Source organism: Crocodylus siamensis, chromosome 4, assembly GCF_052110815.1.
Source record: "Crocodylus siamensis isolate JL-2025a chromosome 4, ASM5211081v1, whole genome shotgun sequence".
Classification (NCBI taxonomy): domain Eukaryota; kingdom Metazoa; phylum Chordata; order Crocodylia; family Crocodylidae; genus Crocodylus; species Crocodylus siamensis.
Window position 1 is genome coordinate 185,103,946 of NC_143398.1, and position 23,900 is coordinate 185,127,845.

A 23,900-nucleotide genomic window follows, 5' to 3' on the forward strand; every position below is an offset into this window, starting at 1 on the left:
TGAGGACAAATAGTGAAAACATAACAGAATTGACCTGTAAATGTTTTCAATCTTTTCTGTAATTGTCATGTAAAATTAAACAAGCTTTTTTCCCAGTGAAACAAACACAACAAAGTAACTTAGATACGAGAGTTTCCCCAATATTTTTGGTTGGAAGAAGAGGATTTAATCCTCTATTGTTGTGTTCTTGTAACAAAGATGAAAAACACTGAAGTTTTGTGACAATTTTTCTGGAACTATCAAATCATATTACACAGGCCCTAGAATGATAATCTGTTTTGATCAGAACCTACTGAAAAAGTGAAAGATATCACATAAAGAAACAGTACTCAGTTATCGCATTACACCAAAATCCCCCAAAAAATAAACATTAAAGATTAAATTTTATAAGGTGGATGGCGAAGACCTAGCCCCATGGAAGACAAAGGGAAAACTCAGATTTCAGTAGTGTGGCTAAAATTTTAGTAAAAAAATTGCTTCCATTGCAGAAATTAATAGTGTTCTTGAATGAATGATATGAACAAATACAACCACAGGTTAAAAAGTAGAAAAGAGGAATTAGAAAAAGCACAGAAAAAGAATCTACAAAAGGGATAAAAAGCAACTTCACCTCTCAAAAATATGCATTCATTAAAATGGCAGGGGAATGGAAGAAACCACTTTTAGCCCAGTTTGGAAAAAACTGTCAGCAAGAAAGGAGGGAAAGAAAAAAAAAAAAATCAGTTAAACTAAAAGTCAATCCATACACAAAGCAGAGCAGCAAATGAAAATACACAGGCATAAAAGCTGCCACACTAAAATCTTAAACCATCTTAAAATAAGCCCACTTATAAAACCTGAATCCCTAAAGCTGACCAAAATTATAATTTAGGCCTCCAGCTATCTGTTTAGGCAACTAGCTGGGAATTTAGGATGCTCCTTAACTATATGCCCAATCTCAATAATGGTCCCATGTCCTAATAGAAAATGGCACTGCAGTTGCAGCTTATGACACTTTTGCTTTCATCAACTCCACTTGGTCCCATGTCAAAGTACCTCACCCTCTTAGGCTAAGTACAGACAGTCACAAAGCCTGAGCCTGAATCAATTCAATCTTTGCAGGTTAGTCTAAGCTATGTAGATTGAATTATTAAGCAAGTGAGCATTCATCTTTGGTTCTAGAAATGCAGCTACATGGCTGCAGTGGCCTAGGCCAGAAGCCAGAGGGTACTAGTGCATGCCTCACTGCTCCGCTGGAGCAGACAGCTTGGGCCAAGGCTAACCTGCCCACCCTGCAAGAGGGGTTTACAAGGGAAGTGCAAAGCATTCTGGGATGCTGGAAGACTGTGAGTTAACTTGAATCTGGAGGGGATCTGGGACAGAAGTTCAATAAACTGATTTAGTCTACTTATTGCATGAGTATGGATAACATACAAATACAATAGAAAAAAAAATAATAAGAAACAAAGTGAAACTGATCATATATCAAAAATGAAACCTATTTGTCTCATTTCAGTGCAAGTGAAAAGCATTAAATTTAGATCAGCCCATTTTTGTTTCACTTACTTTCACTTTTAATAAACTAAGGTACTACTAACAAGAATAAGTAAATTTAATTAATATACATGATACTAACCTATACAGGAATGCCTGAACTCTTTAGCCATAAAAGACTACAGGATAATTTGCTGTATATACTAAAAGCAGATTCATATAAGATCAATAAAAAAAACTAATAAAAAATATCATTTATTTTTTAGCTAAATTCCAGCACCATATTTTCTCTTCTGATATAAGCTATACTGTACTTTGAAAAAGGGAGTGAAAAATATCACAGCAGCCTCTAACAAAAGAACGTAGGCAAATTAAAGTATAACCTATCCTAAGATGATAAATGATACAGTGGCATAGTTCAGAGAATCAAAACATAAAATATTCCACAGATTTAAGAATAGATATTGACTGAAAAATACAAGGGAAAAGGGAGGAACTCTCTCTTCCCCTCCCCACTTTCCTTCTTGTTGGTGCCTTGATTTCCTCAGCCTGCCTCAGACAATGGGCAATTTTGTTTGAGTAAGGAGTGTAGCAGTCTCTTCAAAACTACAGCATATCGGCAAAACATCCAGTGTGCAAATTGATTCATGACAATTTAAACAGTATTCCACCTTTCAGTATCAAGCATTTCTTGCAGGCACTTCGGACAAGAAACAGCCAAGCAATTAATCATGTGCAAGCAAGACTTGTAACAGTCAGTAATGTTAAGATGCTGACAGGGCCATACAGAATACCTTATGTTTTTCCCAATATATATTGTAATTGATTTTCTATATGTAAGCATATGCACAGTTTGTGTGGTGTAAGAAGAATGGTTTCAAGGACATGATCCAAGAGAGTTCAAAATAAAACAGCTTGCATTATGATAACAAGTTGCATGCAAGTCTAAATAAAATTATGCTGAATTTTATGTTGCTGCTGCTCAGTGTTTTTCTTTACAAATACTTATGAGGAAAAAAACTATCAGAAAAATAAAGTAACTAACATGGATACAAGCTCACTACAAGTTAGCAGAAATACCTGGAGTTTTTATTTGGTATTTTGAACAAGTTTCTGCTAGGAAAAATAATGATATAAAGGCAGCCTAATGGTATTTCATTTAGAAAAGAGTTTTGATATGCTCATTTGCAAGCCTGTTTTGGAAAGAACTAATGGATGTGGCTGGAAGAAGAGAAGGCAAAATAAGAATGGAGAAAAGAAAGAAATACAAACAAGGGAGATGTACATACAGATGGAGAGAAAGACATACTGAGAAATAAAACAATGAAAATAAAATAATCTATGTCCATATTTGGATACAAATATTGACCCAAACTCTAAAAGGAAATATCAATACCCTCATTGCTCAGTTAATTTTCACACATTGGATTTAATTCTGCCTTCAGTTATGTTTGACGTCAATGCATTATAAAACTCACTTGGCACCAATCACTCTAGTTAAGTTTGCAAAACCCTTTGTTGTTATTCATTCAGAGCTTTACGAACAGTGATCTTTTGGGACTGAAATTATCCTGGCTGTAATAGGAATTTTGTTGGGCACGTTTAGGAAAATCTATGCAGCCAATTTTTATTTATTTAAGATTTAAAATGTATGTTCCCCATCAGAACTAAGTTTTTCATTCTGATGCCCACACAAATAATTGTGAAAGGGCTGAAATTTGAAATGTGGTGTATGCATAGGGGCATTTTCCCAGCTCACACAGGTTAACAGATATCCACTGAGGATCTGGGTTTGTGGTATCTATTTGGAAGTATACCCATGCCAAGAACCATCCTGCAAAGAAAGCCAAACACAAAAGTTCTGTACTAAAACTGTATTACTTTTTTTGCCTGTTGGTTGTATGCAGTATGTTTACTTACTTTACTTCCTTAGTAACTTCCCTGACATTAATTTCTCTCTCAAAAATCCTTAATCTCTTTTTGGAAACTAAATACTCTTCCATTCCAGATTTTCCCTCTCTCACAAAATCTTGGAAAAAGTTTATTTTTGTTACCTACGCACCTGTTCCCAAGTAACTCCTTTAATCAATTCCAGTAGAGATACTTAAATATGAAAAAACAGTATTCTAAATGACTTTTCAGTTGACTAAACTTTGTACCTCTTTATCATTTACTGTACATAAATATTTGCACACATGAAAAATGAATCTTATATTTATAGCAAAATTTCTATCTGCCCAACAGCCAAGCATGTTTGTTTGTAAATAGGAATATTAATTTAGTTATTTGCTGCTGTATATCATTTGTTTTTAAAAGAGATCTGTAACCCAATCAGGAAAGAAAAACAATACATATACTTTAATTGAATGGTCACCACTAATTGCTAATAGTTAAATAAGCACTCATAACCTTAAATTTGTTTTCCTAAATTTGTTTTCCTAAATTATTTTACAAAACATGAATACTGAAGGCAAAGAGGATTTTTCAAACAATTCCCAAACAAAATGATCCCAAATTAATTGGATAATTTTGCCATAAATAATTCAACGCTCTCCCTCCTAAGCATGATCAAGAAACTTCTAAATTACTTTGACAGGTTATAAGGCGAGCTGCAAATTGTTCAACCTCAGATAGCAAGTTTTTGTTTCAAAGGAAGTGAGTGTGCACAAATAAAGAGGGGGAAAGAAGAAATGCCTTCATGGAAAAATTCTGAAATGTAGCTTTGCAAATGATAAAATGATACACTATACTATATAACCATATGAGAATTAAACATAATGCTTGGTGGGATCAGTTTATTATACAAAATAAATGAGAATAATCAGAATTCTGTCCAAGTTGAGAAAATAAAGTGGCATAAAACCATGTTTCTTAAATTTTCTTAATTTTTCAAAAATATTTGTATGGATTTTTCTGCCAGCATTCTGTTTAATTTTCTTGCATTTCAACTGACTCAATCCTATTTTCTACTCTTCAGTGCTTCTCCCCTTCCCCCCACCACACCCGATCCCCACATCCTAACATCTTTATAGTGGTCTTCATGGTGATCTTCAGGAGACAGAAAGTAAAGAGAAGTTTCACAAGATGACTGTAATGAGACCATTTTAAAAAAACAACACAGCTTTGGAATATAGTTACAGCTCCTAAAACAAAGCACATGTCATTTTTTCTTTCCTGGTAGAGCCTCTCCCCCAACTAAAATAGCTAAGGAGGTACTACACTAGCAGGGTCCAATGGTAAAATTAAATTTTCCAGGAAAAACAAACCACATAAAATAATCTTTGTCTAGCATTCTGTTAACAAAAAATGAATCCAACATAACAGACAGTTAATTGTTTTCAAGATCATTGCTATAGGTTTCAGCATCTGCATCTTTATTTGCACGGAATATCAGAACTGTCCATGCCCCATTTAACACACCGGGTAAGTCTGCAATATTTTCAGAAAGAGGCTATTAGGATGACAGATTCCCATGGAAAAAATCCACAAGTTATAGCAGATTTTTTCTATTGTAGATTAGTTCTCATAAAAGCCTTTTAAACTTTTGAAATGCATTGTCTCTCAAAGGAAAAGTAGTCTTTCTAGTTTTCACCAGCTACGGATCCTTTCAACTTCAGACTGAACAAGATGAAATTATATTTGCTAATTCTCAAAGGTATGAAATTTAAAGCCAAGTTTTTGACAATGCCACTGAAAAAGCAGTTAAAAATATGCTTCATTAATAAAGGATAACGTGCTAAATATATAATTCATTCTTCATATGTACCATCAGGTAGTAGTGGGTTTTTTAGAACCCAGCTCCAAACCCAAACCTTCACACCCTTACTCACAGGAGTCCTTTGAAGATACTGACAACTTGTGAAAGTAAAAGAAGTGTTTTCAGGATCAGTATCTGAAGTTTGAAATAATCCCCACTAACAATTTAAAAACCCAGCATACTTTTTCTTTAAACACACACACACAAAACATTTTACATAGGGTTCTGCCAAAGCCTCCCTTTGCTTTTAAGTCTATTAATACAAATAGCTTCTTTTGGTTAAAAAGTGTTGGACAACAACAAAAGAGACTGTCCCTTCTGCTCTGTTCCTCTCCTTATCGCTTTACTTATCCACACATGTTCTTTGCATATCTTAATTAAATTCAGAGTTCACTGAAGCTTTCTAGCTTAAACTCCCTATTGCTGGCATAAACGTACAGTGTGTGCCAGTTTAACCAGACTGTCATGTGGGCTGACATATTCTTAAGAAACTTCTATTACAGGAAAACAACCATGTCCATATTAAAAAAAACAACAAATGGTTTAAACAGTTATTACAAACACCATAAAAAGGAAGTGTTCCATTTTATATCAATAATCTGTGTTCAGACACTTGAAAGGATAGCCCTATATGTTACATTTTCAAATATTCAAGTTGAGATATAAGGATTACTTTTTAATCAAGACATCTGACAATATTCTGCAGGTGGTCACTATCTAAAAAAAATAGATTTATAACATAAATAGAAAATATCTGACACATACTTTCTCTTTTTAGAAATGAGTAATAGTTTAGCATGTTAAAACCGAGTACAAATATAGGACTGGAAATGACTTCTTAGACCATTAAGTCCAGTCTCCTGCACTGTCAGGTGACTATGTAATATATATTTGTCCAAAAAAGCCCACAAGAACAACACTTTCCTAGCCCCAGGGACCCACTAGTTATGATTATGGGTCAAATTCAGCCCTGACACAAGCACAGAAAGAGCCCTTTTTCTTCTCTGCTGTGCAGAGTTCAATCTCTGGTGGTGTCTTCACTTAAGGTACATGCAGACATTATATGTAGATTGACCTAACTAGGGTTAGGTCAATCTAAATGCCGATCTATGCAGATAGCCTGAGGAGGTGAACTAAGACCAGGAATGGGGTTAGCCTGATCTACTGAGCATCTGCACACATTTGGAGCACAGTCCTGGGACTGAGCATTTTCTACTCCCCTGACTGGACTATTTTTAGCACTACGTAACCCCTCCACCCCTGGACAGACAATCTTCCCCTGTAGGCCCACTATTCCCTCCTTATCCCACCATATGTCCCCTGGACCTGCCCAGGAACCCGCTAACCCTGTACACCCTCATCCCACCTGACCCTCCCCCATCCCAATTTACTTAGATCAGGTTGCTGGCATGGCTCCCAGCACTGCTGAACATGTATACAAGCTGCTCCCAATCTACGATCATGTGGCTTAAAGTGAACTGTGTGATCATAGATCAGGTGCGGCAAACGTCTGCATGTATCCTTAGTTACACACGCCTGCACCACAACAAAACCTAAAGCCTCTGTATGAAAAAAGTTATACAAATATTTTATCTAAATTGAAAAGAGGTATTTCACATATAAGGTATTCCTAAAAACTCACATGTATTCTTCAGAATATAGTTATGAAGATGAGATACTACATATCAATTCCAGGAAAAGGGCTCTTATTTATATGGCAATCTGATCTTCAGGCCAGCAGCTCGATCAGAAAAGCTAAGGCTCCAAAATAATGACTTCAGTTATTACAGAGGCCAACTGGATTTCCAAATCCTCAGGCTTATGTTATCATGGCTGGAGTTTTATTACTTAAATTTAATTAACTTCTATTCAGTACTAAACTTTTTTTGAAAAAAATTCAAACATCATTGGAGATTTAAAATAACTTAAAAAAAATTAAATTGTAAATCATCCCAGACCCCAAAAGATACATTTTGTTTATCTTGGAAAACATTAGAATAAAAACAAATGAGACAAAAAAACAAAACAAAACATGCAGCATATAGTATGTGTGGTTCAGTCTATCTTGCAACCTCTAACATTTCTGGAGGCAATCCTATATTAGAAATGACTCTGTCATTGTATTAGTCAGAGCAGGGCCGTCCAACTTCTGAAGAGCCAGGAGTCAGATGCCAAACAGCTTTGCCAGTAGGGGTCACATGTCCTGCAGGCTGCTCCAGTAGGGGGGCATCCTCAAAGCCACACCAGGACAACCCATGGGCCTCCTGGGCAGCATGCTACATGGATACAACCTGTTGCACCATACGCCCATGTGGGTGCCCTTCTCCCCACCACCCCCAAACCACACCATACTGCTGATCTGCACACCCGCATGTCCTCAACCTCATTCTTCATGTCCCAGGCTAAGCCACACTGTTCCTTTAGACAGGGGCAGGCAACAGAAGCCAGAGGAGCCAGGGACTCCAGCTGCTGTTGTAGCCAGAGGGATGGGGGAGTGGTGGCTGAGTGGGAGCCCAGGGACCACAACTTAATCCCTCACAGGCTGCACATAGACCCCAGTCTCCCAGTTGGACAGCCCTGATTTATAGGCATAAGGCCATAACCAGCAACATTTTCACTCGAATAGCTGTAAAATAATATAACAAGATTGGGTTTTATTCTCATGGAACAAAATACAATATCTAAATCAGAGTTCACCAAAAATATACGTTATCAATCAATGTAGACTATTTGCCAGGGAAGGGAAGCAAAAAGGGAGGTACTCTAATAACCCTGTATTTTGCTACGCATGGTGGTAAAATGTGTGAGTCACAATTCTAGGTTATGGACATTATAAATTATACACTTACCGTTCATATTTTGTCCCCAATAATAAATAAAATTTATAAGACATGGCCAAACTGTTGTTTTAACTGGAATGATTTTAACATGGCCCTTAATGTATACAGAAATACCAATTTATAGTAAGACCACTCCAATCCCTCATTATATATGAACATGGGCATTTTAAAAAACTTCCCTTCCAACTTTTTCACACTCCTCTGAGGACCAACATTTATTTGTTTTGGCAAGAACATTAAGTTCACCAGTTGACGTTACTTGTAATAACTGACCACAGGCAATGGGAACTGAACCTCTCATGTCTAGTTCACTGTATTTCTCAGGCTTCTTCCCTTTCTAATGACCTCACCCTCTACTGTCTGGAAGTCAGCAAAGAGCATCAAAGAAGTAAGATTGCTTTTGAATGATAACAGCACTGTGCCCCTGGTCAACTTGTGTAGCTGTTACTTTTTTTTTTTAGCTCCAAACCCTACTAGCTGCAACTGTGTTTAAAATATATATATCAATCAATTTTCAAAAATCAGCATGTGTGCGCTAATTATAAATATCTATCTATCAACATATATAATATGTACTAGATTTCTATATTATCACATATATATCTTGATTATGAAAATTTCTAGATATGTAGATATATTATATGTATAAATCATGGTTTTATTTTTATATAGAGAGAGATATACATACATATAGATAATTATTTAGATGCTTGTAGAAATAGCCACACTGACTTCAAAAGGTGCGTCTCACAAAGCAATGCAGTCATGGTGAACTCACAAGCCACATTTTTAAAGTCAAGCCAAAACAAAATAACAGAAGAAGAAAAGAAATACTCATAGATATAAAAGAACGTACCAGATCATATGCAGCTAGAACTTTTTTCTGTACATCAGGCGTGGTGCCCAGGGGTTCCAAGTAAGGAAACGTATCTTTCATACAGAGAGTGACGGACGGTGTGTTGTCACTGTTTATAAGCCGTAAGGACAAAGTTAGGATGCACTGCTTCAGACTGGCAATCGGAGGGAGTCCACAAAGCTCTTTAATAGACACTATGGAATTCTGTTGGGGGGGAAAATAGTTTTGCAGTGACTGTTACTTCTATAAACCCAAATATAATAAGCAAGACACCAATGTCTGTTTACTTCTCTTTGCTTCTCTATCACATATACAGATTCAAACCTGCCCATAGGTTTGCAGGGCTTTGAACACAGCTGGAGGATTTTAGTATAAGCTTGCTGGGTCACAGGACTGTAATTAACACATTTACAATGTGTTGCTTCTGAGGACAAGAAATGGGTAAAAATTAAGGGGTAAACTGCATGAGTGAGGTAAAAAAAAAATGGGGCTGGGTCTTCAACTGATTAAAGATGCCAGATCATTAAAAAGGCAGGACATTTTGTTTTTCTGCATCTTTTTTTGAATTAAGAAATACAAGAAATAAAATATATCCTTATCTTCTGTAATTTTAGCTAACTTGTTCAAGGGCAAGAAAACCCCTTTGTTCTAATTTTTCTAAGTAGTTTGAGTAAAATATTAGTAAAAGAAAATCCACCTCCACCCTCCTCACATACACACCCCATAAGGCCAAATACTCAGATTCTGCCCCTCTCCAGCTGTATGCTCCTTCATCCAGGCCTACCATCAGTTTGTCCATGAGACGTAACTAAAATAGCTTGAGGGCTGCCTACCACACCAATGGGATGTTTCAGCAACCATGGATTGCTAAGGCATGGACATACACACGTGGAGATACCCAGCTTCATCTTCTTTTCCCCAGACCTTTCCCATCTGTGGATTCCCATACTGGAGGAGTGCTCTGGCAGCCCATTTGCCAGTTTTACAGCTGCTTTTCACTGGCTAGATTTCTCCTTCTCTTCCCACTCCCCACACTTTAAACAGTTTCATCAAAAAAACTCTTCCCCCCATTTCTCAGATGTCAATCACTTCTATTGTTGTACAAATGCTCCAGTCATCTGGGTGTTGTTCAGTAGAAAGAAATAAGAAAAACCTGTCATTTTTCCTGGGAAAGCAAGCAGGAAATAATTAATTGTTTTTTGGGATGGCATTTCATATCAGAAAAGAGTTAAAAGAAAAGGAGGGGCACAAACATTTTTTCCCCTTCATAAGTCATATGTAAGAAAAATCTATAAAAGATGTACAGGTCAAACTAAACCAACACACTAGGATTTCAGCAAAAACAGTGGATGGTGACTGATACGTCTTCATTATTTACCTTCTCCCTTGTCATAAAATTACCAGCATGTACAAAGTCATGGTAAGAGAACCCTGTAGCAATAAAAACACAAATGTGACCCACCCTACATTTTCTTTGCCTGCCAATCATCAGAAAAATTCCAACAAATTATCAGAGGCTTTTTTATTAAGCAAAGATATTTGTATGAAGATTAAAAGGGCAAAATCTGTTGACTATTTGTCCTACAGAACATCCTTGAGAACAAGATCTTCTGCTGAAATTTAGTCTTTCAACAAACGCTAAAGCTATCTTTGGGTCATATTTATAGATATTTTTTCTTCCTATGCTACTTCATGTACACTGTTTTAATCTAATATTTATTGTTACAGAAGGAAAGGGAACAGAAGACTGAGTCAAAGGTTCAAACTAGTTACTTCCAAGGTCTGCAGAAAAGGAAAAGTTGGGAAGTTTCCCATTCTTAAAAATATGCCTAAAAAATTCCTCTGAGAATGATTTAAAACTTAAATCATTTTGTAAACTTTTCCAGCTGCCAACTTAATTTACTTTAGACCCTGTCCAGAATAGCAGGGTCATTGAGGTAATGTAAAATGTGCTTTCCTCCCATTTCTCAAGAATAAATGTACAGGTGTCTTAGTTTCACCAGAGAGATAGTTATTGTCCATTCAAATATATATCTTTTTAAGTGTCATTGCTTAATGTTATGCACTTTTGTTTTTCTTTGGAAGCACACAAGAATTAACCAAATGGTTCCCAACTGTACAAGTGAAACTATATCAACCAAAGCACAGAGTGCAATCAACCAGGGTGGCTCCTGTACTGAACCAGTGCAGTTCACCCCAATATATACAGCACTAATCAAAGTTTGTTCCATTGTTATGTATGCTGGGTACTTACCCTACCAGTTCCTAACATGTCAAACAGCAGCAAATTCTGAGAATTTTCAACCAAACAAAAAAAGCAAAACCCCACCTCACCCCACCCCAAAACATTATGAATGCAGTACCAGGAAAAGTATCTAAACTGTTTTAATGTAACACTTGCTAGCATTGTCCACTAGCAGTAAACCAGTTCAAACTAAACCAATATTTAGCTGAAAGCAAACTTAATTCCAAATAGTATCTGGTGTACCTGTAAAGGTCTGAAACATGCATGTGAGGGGGCAAGGAGTTCTAGATAAGACCATACTTTGCTTAGAGGCTATATCTGGTGTAGATAAGACATTAATGACATAACCCACTAAGGTGTTTCTTCACAAACACTGGGCATATTAATAAAATCTTTTTACTAACTAGCAAAATAAAGATTATTTGATGTTCTCCAAATAAAAGGAGGGTGGCTGGTTGTAATCTCCCTCTAGTCCTTAAATGTAATCTCCCAATTAGCTAAAGAAACTAGACTGTTTCTATATACTTGAAAAAAAAATAGATCTGAGCCTAACATTTATAGATTAATTAGCTTCTGTAAACATAAAGCTTGAGCTGCTAGATCCTTTATCTTTTAAATACTAAGGCTAGGGCCAGACATTCAAAAAACCAAGCCTGAATTGATTCCAACTTTGCAGGTTAGACTAACCTGCAGAGATTGTATTAATTTGCAAATGGATTAGGGTCATCATATATCTGGGCTTTCCCAGATGTGTCCTCTTTTTTGGCCTCCTGTACTGCATCTGGGCAGGTTTTTAAAATAAGAGGAAATGTCCAGGTTTTCTGCTCTCCTGGCCAGGCTGCTTGGGGCTGGGAGCAGCAGGCAAGGTGATTGGCTGTTGGGTCACGTGCTCCCCATGCAGGCTTCAGCAAATGGGAGAGAGAGAGAAGGGGAAGGGCATATGCACAATGCAGGAGGTGCTTGGGCAGTGGGGGGGGGCAGGGGTCTGCAGATCGAGAATGTGGGACACTGACAGGGCTGGGGGCTAGGGGTGGTGGGTAGGGAGCGAGGGACATCGGCAGGCCCAGGGGGCAGGGGGCTGTGGGTCGAGACTGAGGGGCACAGGGGATAGGACGGATGACTGTGGGTTGGGTGTGCAGTGCACTGGCAGGGCTGCAGGGAGTCTGCGGGTCGGGAGTGAGGGGCATCAACAAGGGGTGCAGAGCAGGGTACTACTGTTTTGGAGTGAGGGGTACCAGCAGGGCTAGGGTCAATGGGTCCAGAGTGAGGGGCAGCAGCAGAGCTGCTGGAGGAGGGAGGCATGTGGCTTGTCAGTGAGAGACAACAGAATGGGCAGAGGAAGGGCAATGGGCATGTCACTGCCCCCCCACCACCATATTTCTCCCTCCCCCCTACCTCCCAGTGACAGGTGTCCTCTTTTTTAGATCTGGAAATATGGTAACCCTAAAGTGGATAGACATTCACTTTTGATTCAGGACATATAGGTACATGTCTGCAGGGGCTCAGGCTAGAAACTGAGGAATGTTAGAGTGAGCCCTCGCTCCATTTTACAGTGCTGAGCTGATGGAGAGGGGGGCATGCCCAGGCCCCAGCAGGACATTATAATTATGGAGGAGTTTAAACCCCCACCCCAGCCTGCACAGTCCCCAGCCTGGGTGTGCCTGGAGGGGGAGGGGGAAGCAGTCCTCACCAGGCATTCCCCCTTGCTCACTGATCAAGGGGCAGGAGTGTGGCCAGATCCCACCCCCTCCCCCCTTGTAACTAGCACTCTGAGGCAAAAGAGCGGGGGGTGGAAGGAGGACTGCTTGTATCAACTGAATGCAACTGTTGATGATACAGAGCTTTTCAATCTCCCTCTCCTTACTTCTTCATCTTGTCTGCAGCAAAATGACAGGAACAACATTAATTGCAAACCAGGTCATTTCTCACACCTCTCTCTGTCCCCCATTAAACACTGACAGCAAGCCAGCAAGGAGCTTATCAAAACAAAAAGTTTATCAACCCATCAAGAAAACAAAGTTCAAGCCCTTCTTAAACAGCTTTTTACAAAACATTTTTAAGGAAGAATGGAGAGACATTACCAACTGACCTGCTGATTAGCTGCAAAAAGCCCTAAGCAGATACTGTTCTGTCTGCCTTCGTTCCAGTAAAATTGGAGACACACACACATAGACACCACTCAGCATTAGCTAAAATGGGGGTGGTGTGACCATGAACAGATGCCGGATGGGGTCCATGGCACTGGGGTCCATGCTGTGAGAGAGGAGGAAGGAAGGGATCCCTGCCTGAACAGCAAGCAGATGCTGCTGTGTCTGCAGTCTCCACCTCCATCTCAGCCAGCTGGAGCTCCAGCTAAAGAGGAGAGGGTTGGGACCAGCCCTGCTCTTTGAAACAAACAGCCTCACCCAGGGCTGAAAAGCATGCTGGGATGCTAGGGGACTGCGATTGAGCTTAAACCAGGAAGGGGTTTGGGACAGAAGTTCCATAAACCAGTTTGACCCAAATCAGTTAAGTCTGATACTACATTCAACCAGGTTTATCTTAAACATCTGGCCATTCTGAAACTGGTTTATGTGCACTGAACTTCTAGTTCATAGTTTCATCATTTCATAGTTTCTAGGGTCAGAAGGGACCTGAGCAGATCATCTAGTCCGATCCCCTGCCATGGCAGGAAAGCTTACTAGGGTCAAACGATCCCAGCAAGGTGTTCATCTAACCTCCTCTTAAAGTCCCCCAGGGTAGGGGCCAGCATCACTTCTCTTGGAAGTTGGTTCCAGACCCTAGCCGCCCTGACAGTGAAGTAGCGCCTCCTGATATCTAGCCTAAATCTACCCTCTACCAGCTTGTGACCATTATTCCTGGTCACTCCTGGCAGTGCTTGGGGGAACAGGGACTTCCCCAGTGCCTGCTGATCCCCCCCTGACTAGTTTGTAACAGGCCACTAGATTCCCCCTCAGCCTTCTCTTCTGGAGGCTGAACAGGTTCAGGTCCCATAGCTTCTCCTCATAAGGCCTGCCCTGCTGCCCCCTGATCATACGAGTGGCCTGCCTCTGGACCCTCTCCATGTTGTCCACATCCCTCTTGAAGTGCGGCGCCCAGAACTGAACGCAGCACTCCAGCTGCGGCTTGACCAGTGCCACATAGAGGGGGAGGATCACCTCCTTGGACCTGCCTGAGATGCATCTGTGGATGCATGACAAGGTACAGTTGGCCTTCCTGACTGCTTCCCCACACTGCCAGCCCATGTTCATCTTGGAGTCAATGATGACTACAAGATCCTTTTCTGCCTCTGTACTGACAAGAAGGGAGTTTCCCAACCTCTAGGTATGGTGCCGGTTTTTCCTCCCCAGGTGCATCACTTTGCACTTGTCAGTGTTGAATCCCATCCTGTTCTCATCCGCCCACCCCTGTAACCTGTCTAGGTCCGACTGTAGCCTATTGCTCCCTTCTAGAGTGCCCACATCCCCCCACATCTTAGTGTCATCATCAAATTTGAACAGGGTGCTTTTTTACCCCCTTGTCCAAGTCGCTGATGAAGATATTGTACAGTGCGGGCCTGAGGACGGAGCCCTGCGGATCCCTACTGCCCACATCCCTCCAGGCTGAAAATGACCCGTCCACCACCACTCTCTGGGTGTGGCCCTCCAGCCAGTTGGCAACCCAATTGACTGTGTGGGTGTTGACACCACAGTCCCGCAGTTTCTTAATGAGAACAGGGGGAGAGACAGTGTCAAAGGCCTTCTGAAAGTCCAGGAAGACTGTTACAGGTTTAAACCAGTTCCTGATCACTTAAAAGTGGTTTATGTTTAACTTCTGTCCCTAGCCCAAGAGTTAGATTCTGTGTTAATTAGGCAGGTAAGATACAGAAGCATATCCATTTACTTTAAAAGCATTACACTAAGATCACAATCCTGCAAGTGTTCAGAACAAAGCAATTCTGAAGTAAACTTCTCTTACCTGCATATTTTCCCTCATGTCAGTTGCTTCTCGTAATGGATGTACTGCTAGTTTAAAGATGTCATCAATAGTCTTAAAGCCTGTGTTCCTCAGCATGATATACTCTCTTGCTTTCTTTCCTATTCTCACGGACAAGCTACGCTTTTGTGCCTTTCCTCCTCCACTTCGATTAGTTATTGCAATGTGAACAAAAAGTGTAACATGCTCCATGATATCTCCAACAAAAGAGCGCAGGGGTATATGCCGATATCCTGGCTGTAAACATTCAAGTGGTATAGTATACTGACCTATAAACTCATCACCAATATAGTCATCATCCAAAACAACAAAACGGATCATAGCAAGTTCTGGCAGATTTATTTGGAACTCAAAACTTTCATCAAAAATAGGATTATCACTGTTTTGCTGAACAGTTTTAGTTCTTTGTTCAGTACAGTCTGCCGGAATTCCATGTATTTCTATGCAAACATATGGGTCTATGACATCCCCTTTTGCACAAGCTCCCTTGGGTTTTGGAAAGTTCTGTCCACTGATAATTTTCACATGTAGAACTTGAGGAGAAACCCCTGGAAGAATGCCCTTTGTATTCGCGCTGAAATAAGACACTTCATCACGCATAACAGAAGGTCTAAGGACATATCCACATCCTCCATTCTGGAGAAACCAGCCAGTATGTAGATCCATCATGGGTCCTGGTGTCTGGTAGTTCATTGCCACAATCTGGCAACCACAATTCCAAAAATCTTGAGGATTTAAGTTACTGGAATCTATCCTCATAGCACTTGGATATACCCTTGATAAAAGCTTTTTGTTGTAATTAACAAAGTCTTCTGGATACTCATTTGCAACTCTGTTGGCTTCTGCCTCGCTAAAAGAACAGATTTCCCAATAATTTTGACTTTTCATAGATGTCTCAAAATCTTTGTACCGGACAGATTTGCACAAAGATACCAAATCAGAGAGTTCCCTGCAGAGCCAGATCAGCCTTGGTGCACTACTGTAGTCTTCAGACATCCTTCGAGATATTTCAGCCTCTTCATCTTCATCAGTTACTTCTCCTTCTAATATATCCTCGTCAGGGGGAAGCTTCTTCCCTTTCACAATGATCTTCATTTTCAGTTTCTCTGGTGATGGGAGGTAGGTTTCTGATGGTGAAGGTGCTTCTGTGTACAATTTGTTTCCAAATATCCTCTTCATGTGTTGAACCATTACCTTCTGTTGTTGTACTGAACAGTGATTACCCAAGCAGAGAATGAGAGGGTATTCGGAAGAAATGAAAGCTAATTTGTTTATTACTTCAATAACACTTCGAAAGGCAAGTGGTGATGTCATGTTATTACGATTACAGATGATGGGCTCATTATCTGGACCATCACAAACATCAAGTTCAATACTCCTACAGCTCATCTTTAAAGCCCTAACATAACCATTAATATCAGCAGGTCCTCTGAGCTGGTCTTCTATTAGATATGTATTGTGAGATGCATTGATATAGTAATGCGATAAAGGCTGGGTCATGTCTTGGACAACTTTTTTGTGTTCAGGGTCAAAAATGTCACATTCTGGGGATAACAAATACTGAGTAAATCCATCAATAGCAAGAAATCCTTTCAACCGTCCTTCCTGAGAAAGCTCATATCTGCGGATAATATCTAGACACATTTCTTCTGTGATATGTGTCACTCCTTGCTCAGCTTCTAAAAACAGCATGAGGTCATTGGCATCTAAATATTCCTTGTTTTTTGATATCTGCACTAGTAAGAAATACACCTCAGGTCTTGTGCAAAGTTCACTGAATGCTTCACAGAATTCCTCTTTAGTTACTCGAGTTGTGAGTTTTTCTTTACTCCTCTGGATTTCCTTAAATTTTAACCTAATCTTTGATTCCTTTAGAGTAGGATTAAGCTGTTTTATTAACTCTACAGATGTATCTTCCAACATTATACCATTGCCGTCTACATCTGCAGCATCAAATACCGTTTTTAGCCACACAAACCGAGGAGTATTATGGCTGCTTTCCATCAAATCTAGAGGTTGCTTGCTACGTGAAACCAAGTAACGCAAACCTGACACCCAAATATTGGCCACATCAGCTGAATTGGCAACCAGGTCTAGAGATTCATAGTTCTCCCCATGAATTAGAGAGAGAGCACAGTCCTCAGAAATCTGGTCCGCAAGTCCATTGTTCCTGAATGTTTCAGTGTTTTTCCCTGGTCTGATCTCTTTTATAGCAGAGATATCAAGCTTAGCTTTGTCAAGATCTTTCTTGGAAGGTTCCCACCGAAGAGCTTGCAAGTCAGGGTCTAAAGTGAAAAAACGATTATAAATCCGGGAATTTGGACGAACTTTCTTCAGTTCACATCCAGCCTGCATAAAGCTGATACAGTCACTAGCACTGCTTATCTTCTTCTCGGATGGCATGCTGCTGAAGGACACAGTTTTCTTTCTTCCACATTTTTGGTTTGAAGGATCCTATGAAATAAAATAAAGTATTTTTTAGCCATTTAATATATATAAATTGAATGTCAAAACTCAATATGTTATTTCTTCCCATAACTAACCTCTCTACTAAGCTAGAAACTATAATGATATAGGGCCTTAGTTGATTGCAACAAAGCTGTAGAGTTTTATGAACAAATAACATTTCTCACTGGTGACAATGGCAAGTGATTTCATGGACACTTCTGACGCAGTGTGAGAGAAGCTGAACTTGGGAGGGTTGTGCTGAGCAGGCAAGAGCTTGAGAACTATATAATTAAGCAGAGGGGTTGCTATAAGGGTCCAGGAAGTCTAGAAAAAGCCTGCAGCAGCCTCAGGGTACAGGTGTGAGCATGAAATACAGCAAGGTGTTCTTTGAGTAGATAAGAAAGCCTAAGTGTTTGTGGGAAGGATGGCCTTACCCTCTTTTTGACTGTCTTCTCAACCCCACCCCACCTTTTAAGCACTACTGTAGCCTCAAGAAAGCAAAGAGCAGGAGCCAAACCCTTCAAAATCTATCCCCAATGTTATGAGTTTATTTTACAGAAATATCAACCATGGTTTTAGGTTGTGACGTGACTTTCTAACTCTCTTGTACTCCTCTGCCAAAATGTGTGATAATTTTGATTGAAATGTCAACATTTATTGCACACAAAACTCTTTCTAGCTGGGAAAACTGCCAAACATTTCATATTATATTACTATCTTGATTTTCTTCCCTTCTGCTTGCCCATACGACCCTCATTTTTTACTCCTGTCCTCTGGCTGCAGAGTGAAGCTGGAAAATTAACAATGAGCATCCAAGATGTATAATGAATTCTTCCTGTGTACAAAATATTCAAATTATATATGAGAGTTGCAAAAACAATGTTCTATTATTTGGTGAAGGAAGTGTATTTAGAATCTTTTACTTTTAAAAAAAGAATAGATTTTCACACATTCAAAATGTTCCACAAATAAATTATTTCATTCTATGAGGAAATTTTAGAGGAAATTGTCATTTTCATTAAGTTTCTCTGCTTTCATATTTGAAAGCAACTGCTGGGTTTTAGTGAGTGTCATGTAAGCAACATAATAATTGTGCAACACTAGTGTGCTATCTCTACAGAAGACTTTTTCATATCTGCTGATCTGTTCAATCAATTCAAGTCTAATCCACAGGATTAATTGTGTAAAATGAATATGACATGGATGTTATTGCAACTGATACGATTATCTTAATTGGGATTAACAATTAATCACTCTGAACTACAGTATAATACTGTGAAGAGAAAACTATGCAATTTATAAGTGTAAACTGATCCAAGACTGAGTTTATAAACTGCCCCAAGTGTTCTTCATTGGGTCACCATCATATCAGATTCTTGGAACAGTTTCAAAATTAAAGTTGCCAAATTTGTTTGTAATGCAGATTTACTAGAAAGTTTTCATTCATAATGATCAAAAACATATTTATGCAAGCTTTGCAAGTGTTTCATGCTTAAAAAATGTGCCCTTAAATTATTTCAACTATAACTTTATTAAATCTAAATTAAAGGACAGACTTTCTTCTAGAAACATATGTCTATCTACCTCCCTTTCTCAAAACAATTGAATTTACCCTACTCACCCAGTGCTTGAATATATTAAGTGAAGGACACTTGAGTGACCCATCCTTTTTCTTATTCTATAATTTACTTATTTAGAACAAAACAACATTTACTAACAGATCAGCCTGCTTCCAGCCCAAAGATTCTCTTGAAAAATTAGATTTTTTTTTTAGCCAGATGAATAAAAACATTTAAAAGAAACATAAGACAAAGACAGAAACAACCCATCTCCTCAGAATGACACGTCAGAATATGGCCTCGCCTCTGGCCCCGGACCACGTCTCTAACGAGGGAGTTAAGGATTCTGTTGGTACAGGGCAGCCGAGTCTCACTCGCTCAGCCATTAGGAAATGGTTTAACACAGAGCTATACTGTAGCTTCCTAAATTACACCTAGAAACTATCCATCCTATTTCTCACAGACACTGGCCAATACCAGGGGGCTTAACTTCATCTTTCTCTCACTGGAAGTCCTATACTGAGCTTAGCTCAAATGAACCCAGGAACTAAAGCCAATATCATTAGAATCTTACTTTTTATTTTTAATTAATCCAATTTTTATATTTTATCCTTATAACAGAAGACATGAAACTAAAATTACTTCTATGCTTCAGTTTCTCTACTACCCATACTTCATATTCTAGGTGACTTTTCACTCCAAAATAGGAATGCTCACAACTGCCTAACAAACTAAAAAGCTGCCAAGATTTTACATGAACACTAGCAACCCTGCTTTCTTCTGCCAAAGGTATTTATACTGCAGATTATCTGAAAACTCTCCAGTGTGTTCCACACAGAAACAAATCTTTTCTTAAACCACAACACACACAGGATTAGAAAGCACAATGTGCCGATACACTTTAAACCAGCAAGAATCAGTGGAACTTCATCCAAGACGCCAAGCAAGGTAAAACAGATTTACAAAACAATAACTGACATAAGACTTTGAGTCATGCCAAGGTATTTGAACCAATAATGCTTAGTTCATTATCGCAAAGAAAGAACAAAAAGAAAGAAAAAACTGCTTAATCAGAAACCCTCATGAAATCATGATAAACAGTGTCACCCTCCTGACAACCATCCTCACATTGGCCTGGAGGATTTAAGCTTGCCCCCGGCTTCATTTTAAACATTGCGCTAGATTTCTCCCTGACAGTCATTTCATTCTTCAGTTCCCAGCTCCAGGTAAATTTAAGTTTCACCCTCATGTGCACAAGGCCCACTGTCCTCCTTAAACAATGTGATGGGCTATGAAGTGGAGCAGCTGTATAGAAAGATCTGTCCATCCATCAGTGGCTGCAAAAGGGTGTCTCTATCAGGTCTCCATAAACTAGTGTGGAGACAGCCATGAGGAGCAGGTTCCAGGAGCTACTACAGGTTCTCTGACAGCACAACACAGACCAAAGGCACAGAGAGGCCACAGCCTGGAGGGCAAATCCTCAACCCTAATTCGGAGACAAAATTCATCCCCAAAGGCCTGCCCCACTCTCTCCACAGAAAACCTGACCATTCTGGCTGCATGCAGCGAAATGAATGGAGTGCAGAAACTGCTTATCTTAAACAAATTTTCTGTAGAAGCTCTGTGCCTCTTGGTGTAACAAAGAACTCCTGAAGAGTCATTTCTTTGCACCACTGTCAGCTATTGTTCTACAGAGAGCTCACTGAGTCAAAGTTGACCCGTTTTCACATAGGTCAATGATCATTCCAGTTTTACCGTTTCAACCATAACAGCAGCATCAGGTTTCTGTACGCAGCAGTGCACAGCTTCTTAAAAGAATATGTTTTCTTAGCCCCAGGCACATATTGCCTTCAAATGTTCTCCCATTATAAACCAAAACCACCCCAAATCCCTCAAGGTTTTAAAGCCTCCATTTTTCTTGCTGTAAGCATATCTTGAAACTGGGAAGAATCAAATCTCTCTCCTCTAAGTATAAACAGATCTCTGCTACTGGGTTCAGGTTGGCTTGTTATCTCCCTCATGTATGGCAAAGCACAGTAAATCTGATATGCACTTTAGAAGGGATAGGGAACTATACCTTCCTTCACAGTATTGGCTACTGGCAGAAAAAAAAGGATTTGAGTGTCCAAAGATCTGATCCAGCAGATCAGTGGTTAGCGTACCATGTACAAACAATCCTGAATATCAACCTATTAGTAATATTAATTACAGAGATGCATCAATACATCAGTCCCATATTGGATCGGCACCGATACAGGGAAAATTGAAAACATCAGAAATCAGCTTTTTTTGGCTGATGCAGCTGACAATGTGACCAATAAACACCTTTTGCATGTGCACAGCCACAGCATGCATGGGGCCAGCAGCACAGCCCAGCAGCTTAGAGACCAGCATCTGGCTGGTAAGTCTGTTGTGGGGGAAAGGGGGTGCAGATCGAGGCCCCCACAGTGAGGGAGAGAATGGGGCTGGGGCAGGTACTGCTCAGTTGGGGTGGGGTGGGGTGGGGGTCAGGACAGAGCCACAAGTGGCTCAACTGGGGGGCACGGAGCGAGGAAGTTCCCACCCCTGCACACACCCCAGGAGAACATGGGGGGCATGTGCCCCCAGATCTACACATGGGGCTAGGGCAGGCTGCCACTGTGGGCTGTGGCCAGGGGCTGCGCCAGGGTCTTCCTAGAGGGGTCTGGGCCGGGCTGCGCTGTGCTCAGGGTGTCCTGCACTCAGGGTGCACGGCAGCCTGATCCCAGGCTCTCCCTGCACTGGCAAGAAGCAAGCTCCCACAACTGGGATCCCCCTCAGGTTAGGGGCTCCAACCCATGGAGGATGTCTCATGCACCCCCAGTACTAGGAGACAACACCAGCCACAGTCTCTAAGACTCAGGGGTAGATTCACAGATTGTAGAGTCAGAAGGGACCACAATGGAGCATCATGTCTAACCCCCTGCCCCTGGCAGGAAAGAGGACAGAGGTCAGATGACCCAGTCAGGTGCCTATCTAGCCTCCTCTTGAAGACATCCAAGTTAGGTGATAGTACCACCTCTCTTGGAAGCCCATTCCAGATTCTGGCCACCCTTACTGTAAAACATTTCTTCCTAATGTCTAACCTAAATCTACTCTACACTAGTTTGCACCCATTATTCCTAGTTACTCCCTGGGGCACTCTGGTAAACAGTGCATCACCAATTCCCTGCAGTCCTCCATTGATAAACTTATAGGCAGCTTCAAGGTCTCCCCTCAGACGTCTCTTGTGAAAGCTGAAGAGATCCAGATCTCTCAACCTCCCCTGCAGGGTCTTTCATGGAAGCCACTAATGATGTGAGTGGCACTCCTCTGAACACTCTCCAGATTCTGCATGTCCCTCTTGAAGTGCAGCACCCAAAACTGGACACAGTACTCCAACTGTGACCTGACCAATGCTGCATAGAGGGGGAGCATCACCTCCCTTGATTTGTTGATCATGCACCTGCTAATATACAAAGTGCGATGTGATGGCCTTGTTGACAGCCTCGTTACACTGCCAGTTCATGTTCATCTTGGAGTCATCTATGACTCCAGGATCTTTTTCAGCTGCTGAGCTGCTGAGGAGGTCATCCCCCAACCTATAGGTATGCTGGTACATGAAACCCAAAGGCCTGGAGGATTGTGGCAGCTCTGACTCCCTCAGACCAAGAGGTTTTACACACTCCTGAGGCCAGGATACTTTGCCAGTCATGATCCCCCCACCCTGAGTTTTTCAAATTAGTACACATTTTTGAGGTCTAACTTCATAGCTGGATAGAGCTTTTTATGGTGTGATAGCTATTCTGCTGGTTTTAAGGTAACTTCACGATTATGCAATTAATTGCACAATACCTGTAACACGTAGAGGGGGCCTCAGTAAGAACAGCAGCTACTAGCAAGAAGGGCTCAATCATTACAAATTCATAATACCAGCCCAGAAGTGGCAACCTTCCCAGGTACTCCATCCCTTAAGTAAAGGAGTAGAGGCTGAGCTACATCCCTGACTTGAAGTTCAGAGCAGGTCTGAAAAAAGAGCAGTTTTTAAGAGGTGAGGAAGTTCTGTTAAGTAACTGAATCCATCCCCATGTCATGGCAGGTTTTCACAAGAAATACAGTTCATTGTTTCAGCTCTGTAGCACCCCTGTGAACACTATCAATGTTTTTTGTAGAAAAACTGAGGGACGTGAATTAGATGATTTGTTTATCAGAGCTGGGATTTAGAGTGCTTCCCAGGCCTGTATACTACCAAGTAAACAATAATATCCTAAGGGCTTAAGTGCAAGCACTTCAACATATGTTTAACTTTAAGCACATGAATCAAGGTCAAAGGTACACCAGAGCCTAAAATCCCACTGGACTAGTGTTGTTAATGTTCACCAGTTTCTGTAGCCAGGAGCCAGGGAGTATTCTGGCCACAAAAGACACCTACTACAAGGAGTGATGGGGCTGGTGTCACATTCAGCCTCCTTTGATTTCTCAGCCCAAGAAACCAAGCAACCATTTACAGCTGGGTCAACTGGAACCAGCTTTTGGCATGAGTCAAGAGCAGGGCTCAAACTCACTTCTGGAGTCATAGCAAAATGCCTTTCCTGCTCTGTCATGACTCCAAAAAAGTCATGTGAATAGCCTCACTGAATTCAACTGAAGTTAAGCTCACCTGTGTTCACAAAATTAAAGCCTTACTAATTAGCTCTACAGGAAAATGTTTCATATTTCAGAGATCAGCAAGCTCCCAAAATTGTCAAGA

General features: G+C 40.4%; 1 protein-coding gene across 3 annotated transcripts in view; it reads right to left on the reverse strand.

Moving 5' to 3' along the window:
• Window positions 1-23,900, reverse strand: part of PLCL1 (phospholipase C like 1 (inactive)) — a 346,959-nt gene that overhangs the window by 56,096 nt on the left and 266,963 nt on the right. For all 3 annotated transcript variants that reach the window (XM_090045169.1, XM_090045171.1, XM_090045170.1), the window contains exons 2-3: window positions 15,129-17,600; window positions 8,927-9,130 (exon numbers count right to left, since the gene is read on the reverse strand). In XM_090045169.1, coding sequence (XP_089901295.1) covers window positions 8,927-9,130; window positions 15,129-17,600 — 2,676 coding nt within the window. The remainder of the gene's footprint in view (window positions 1-8,926; window positions 9,131-15,128; window positions 17,601-23,900) is intronic.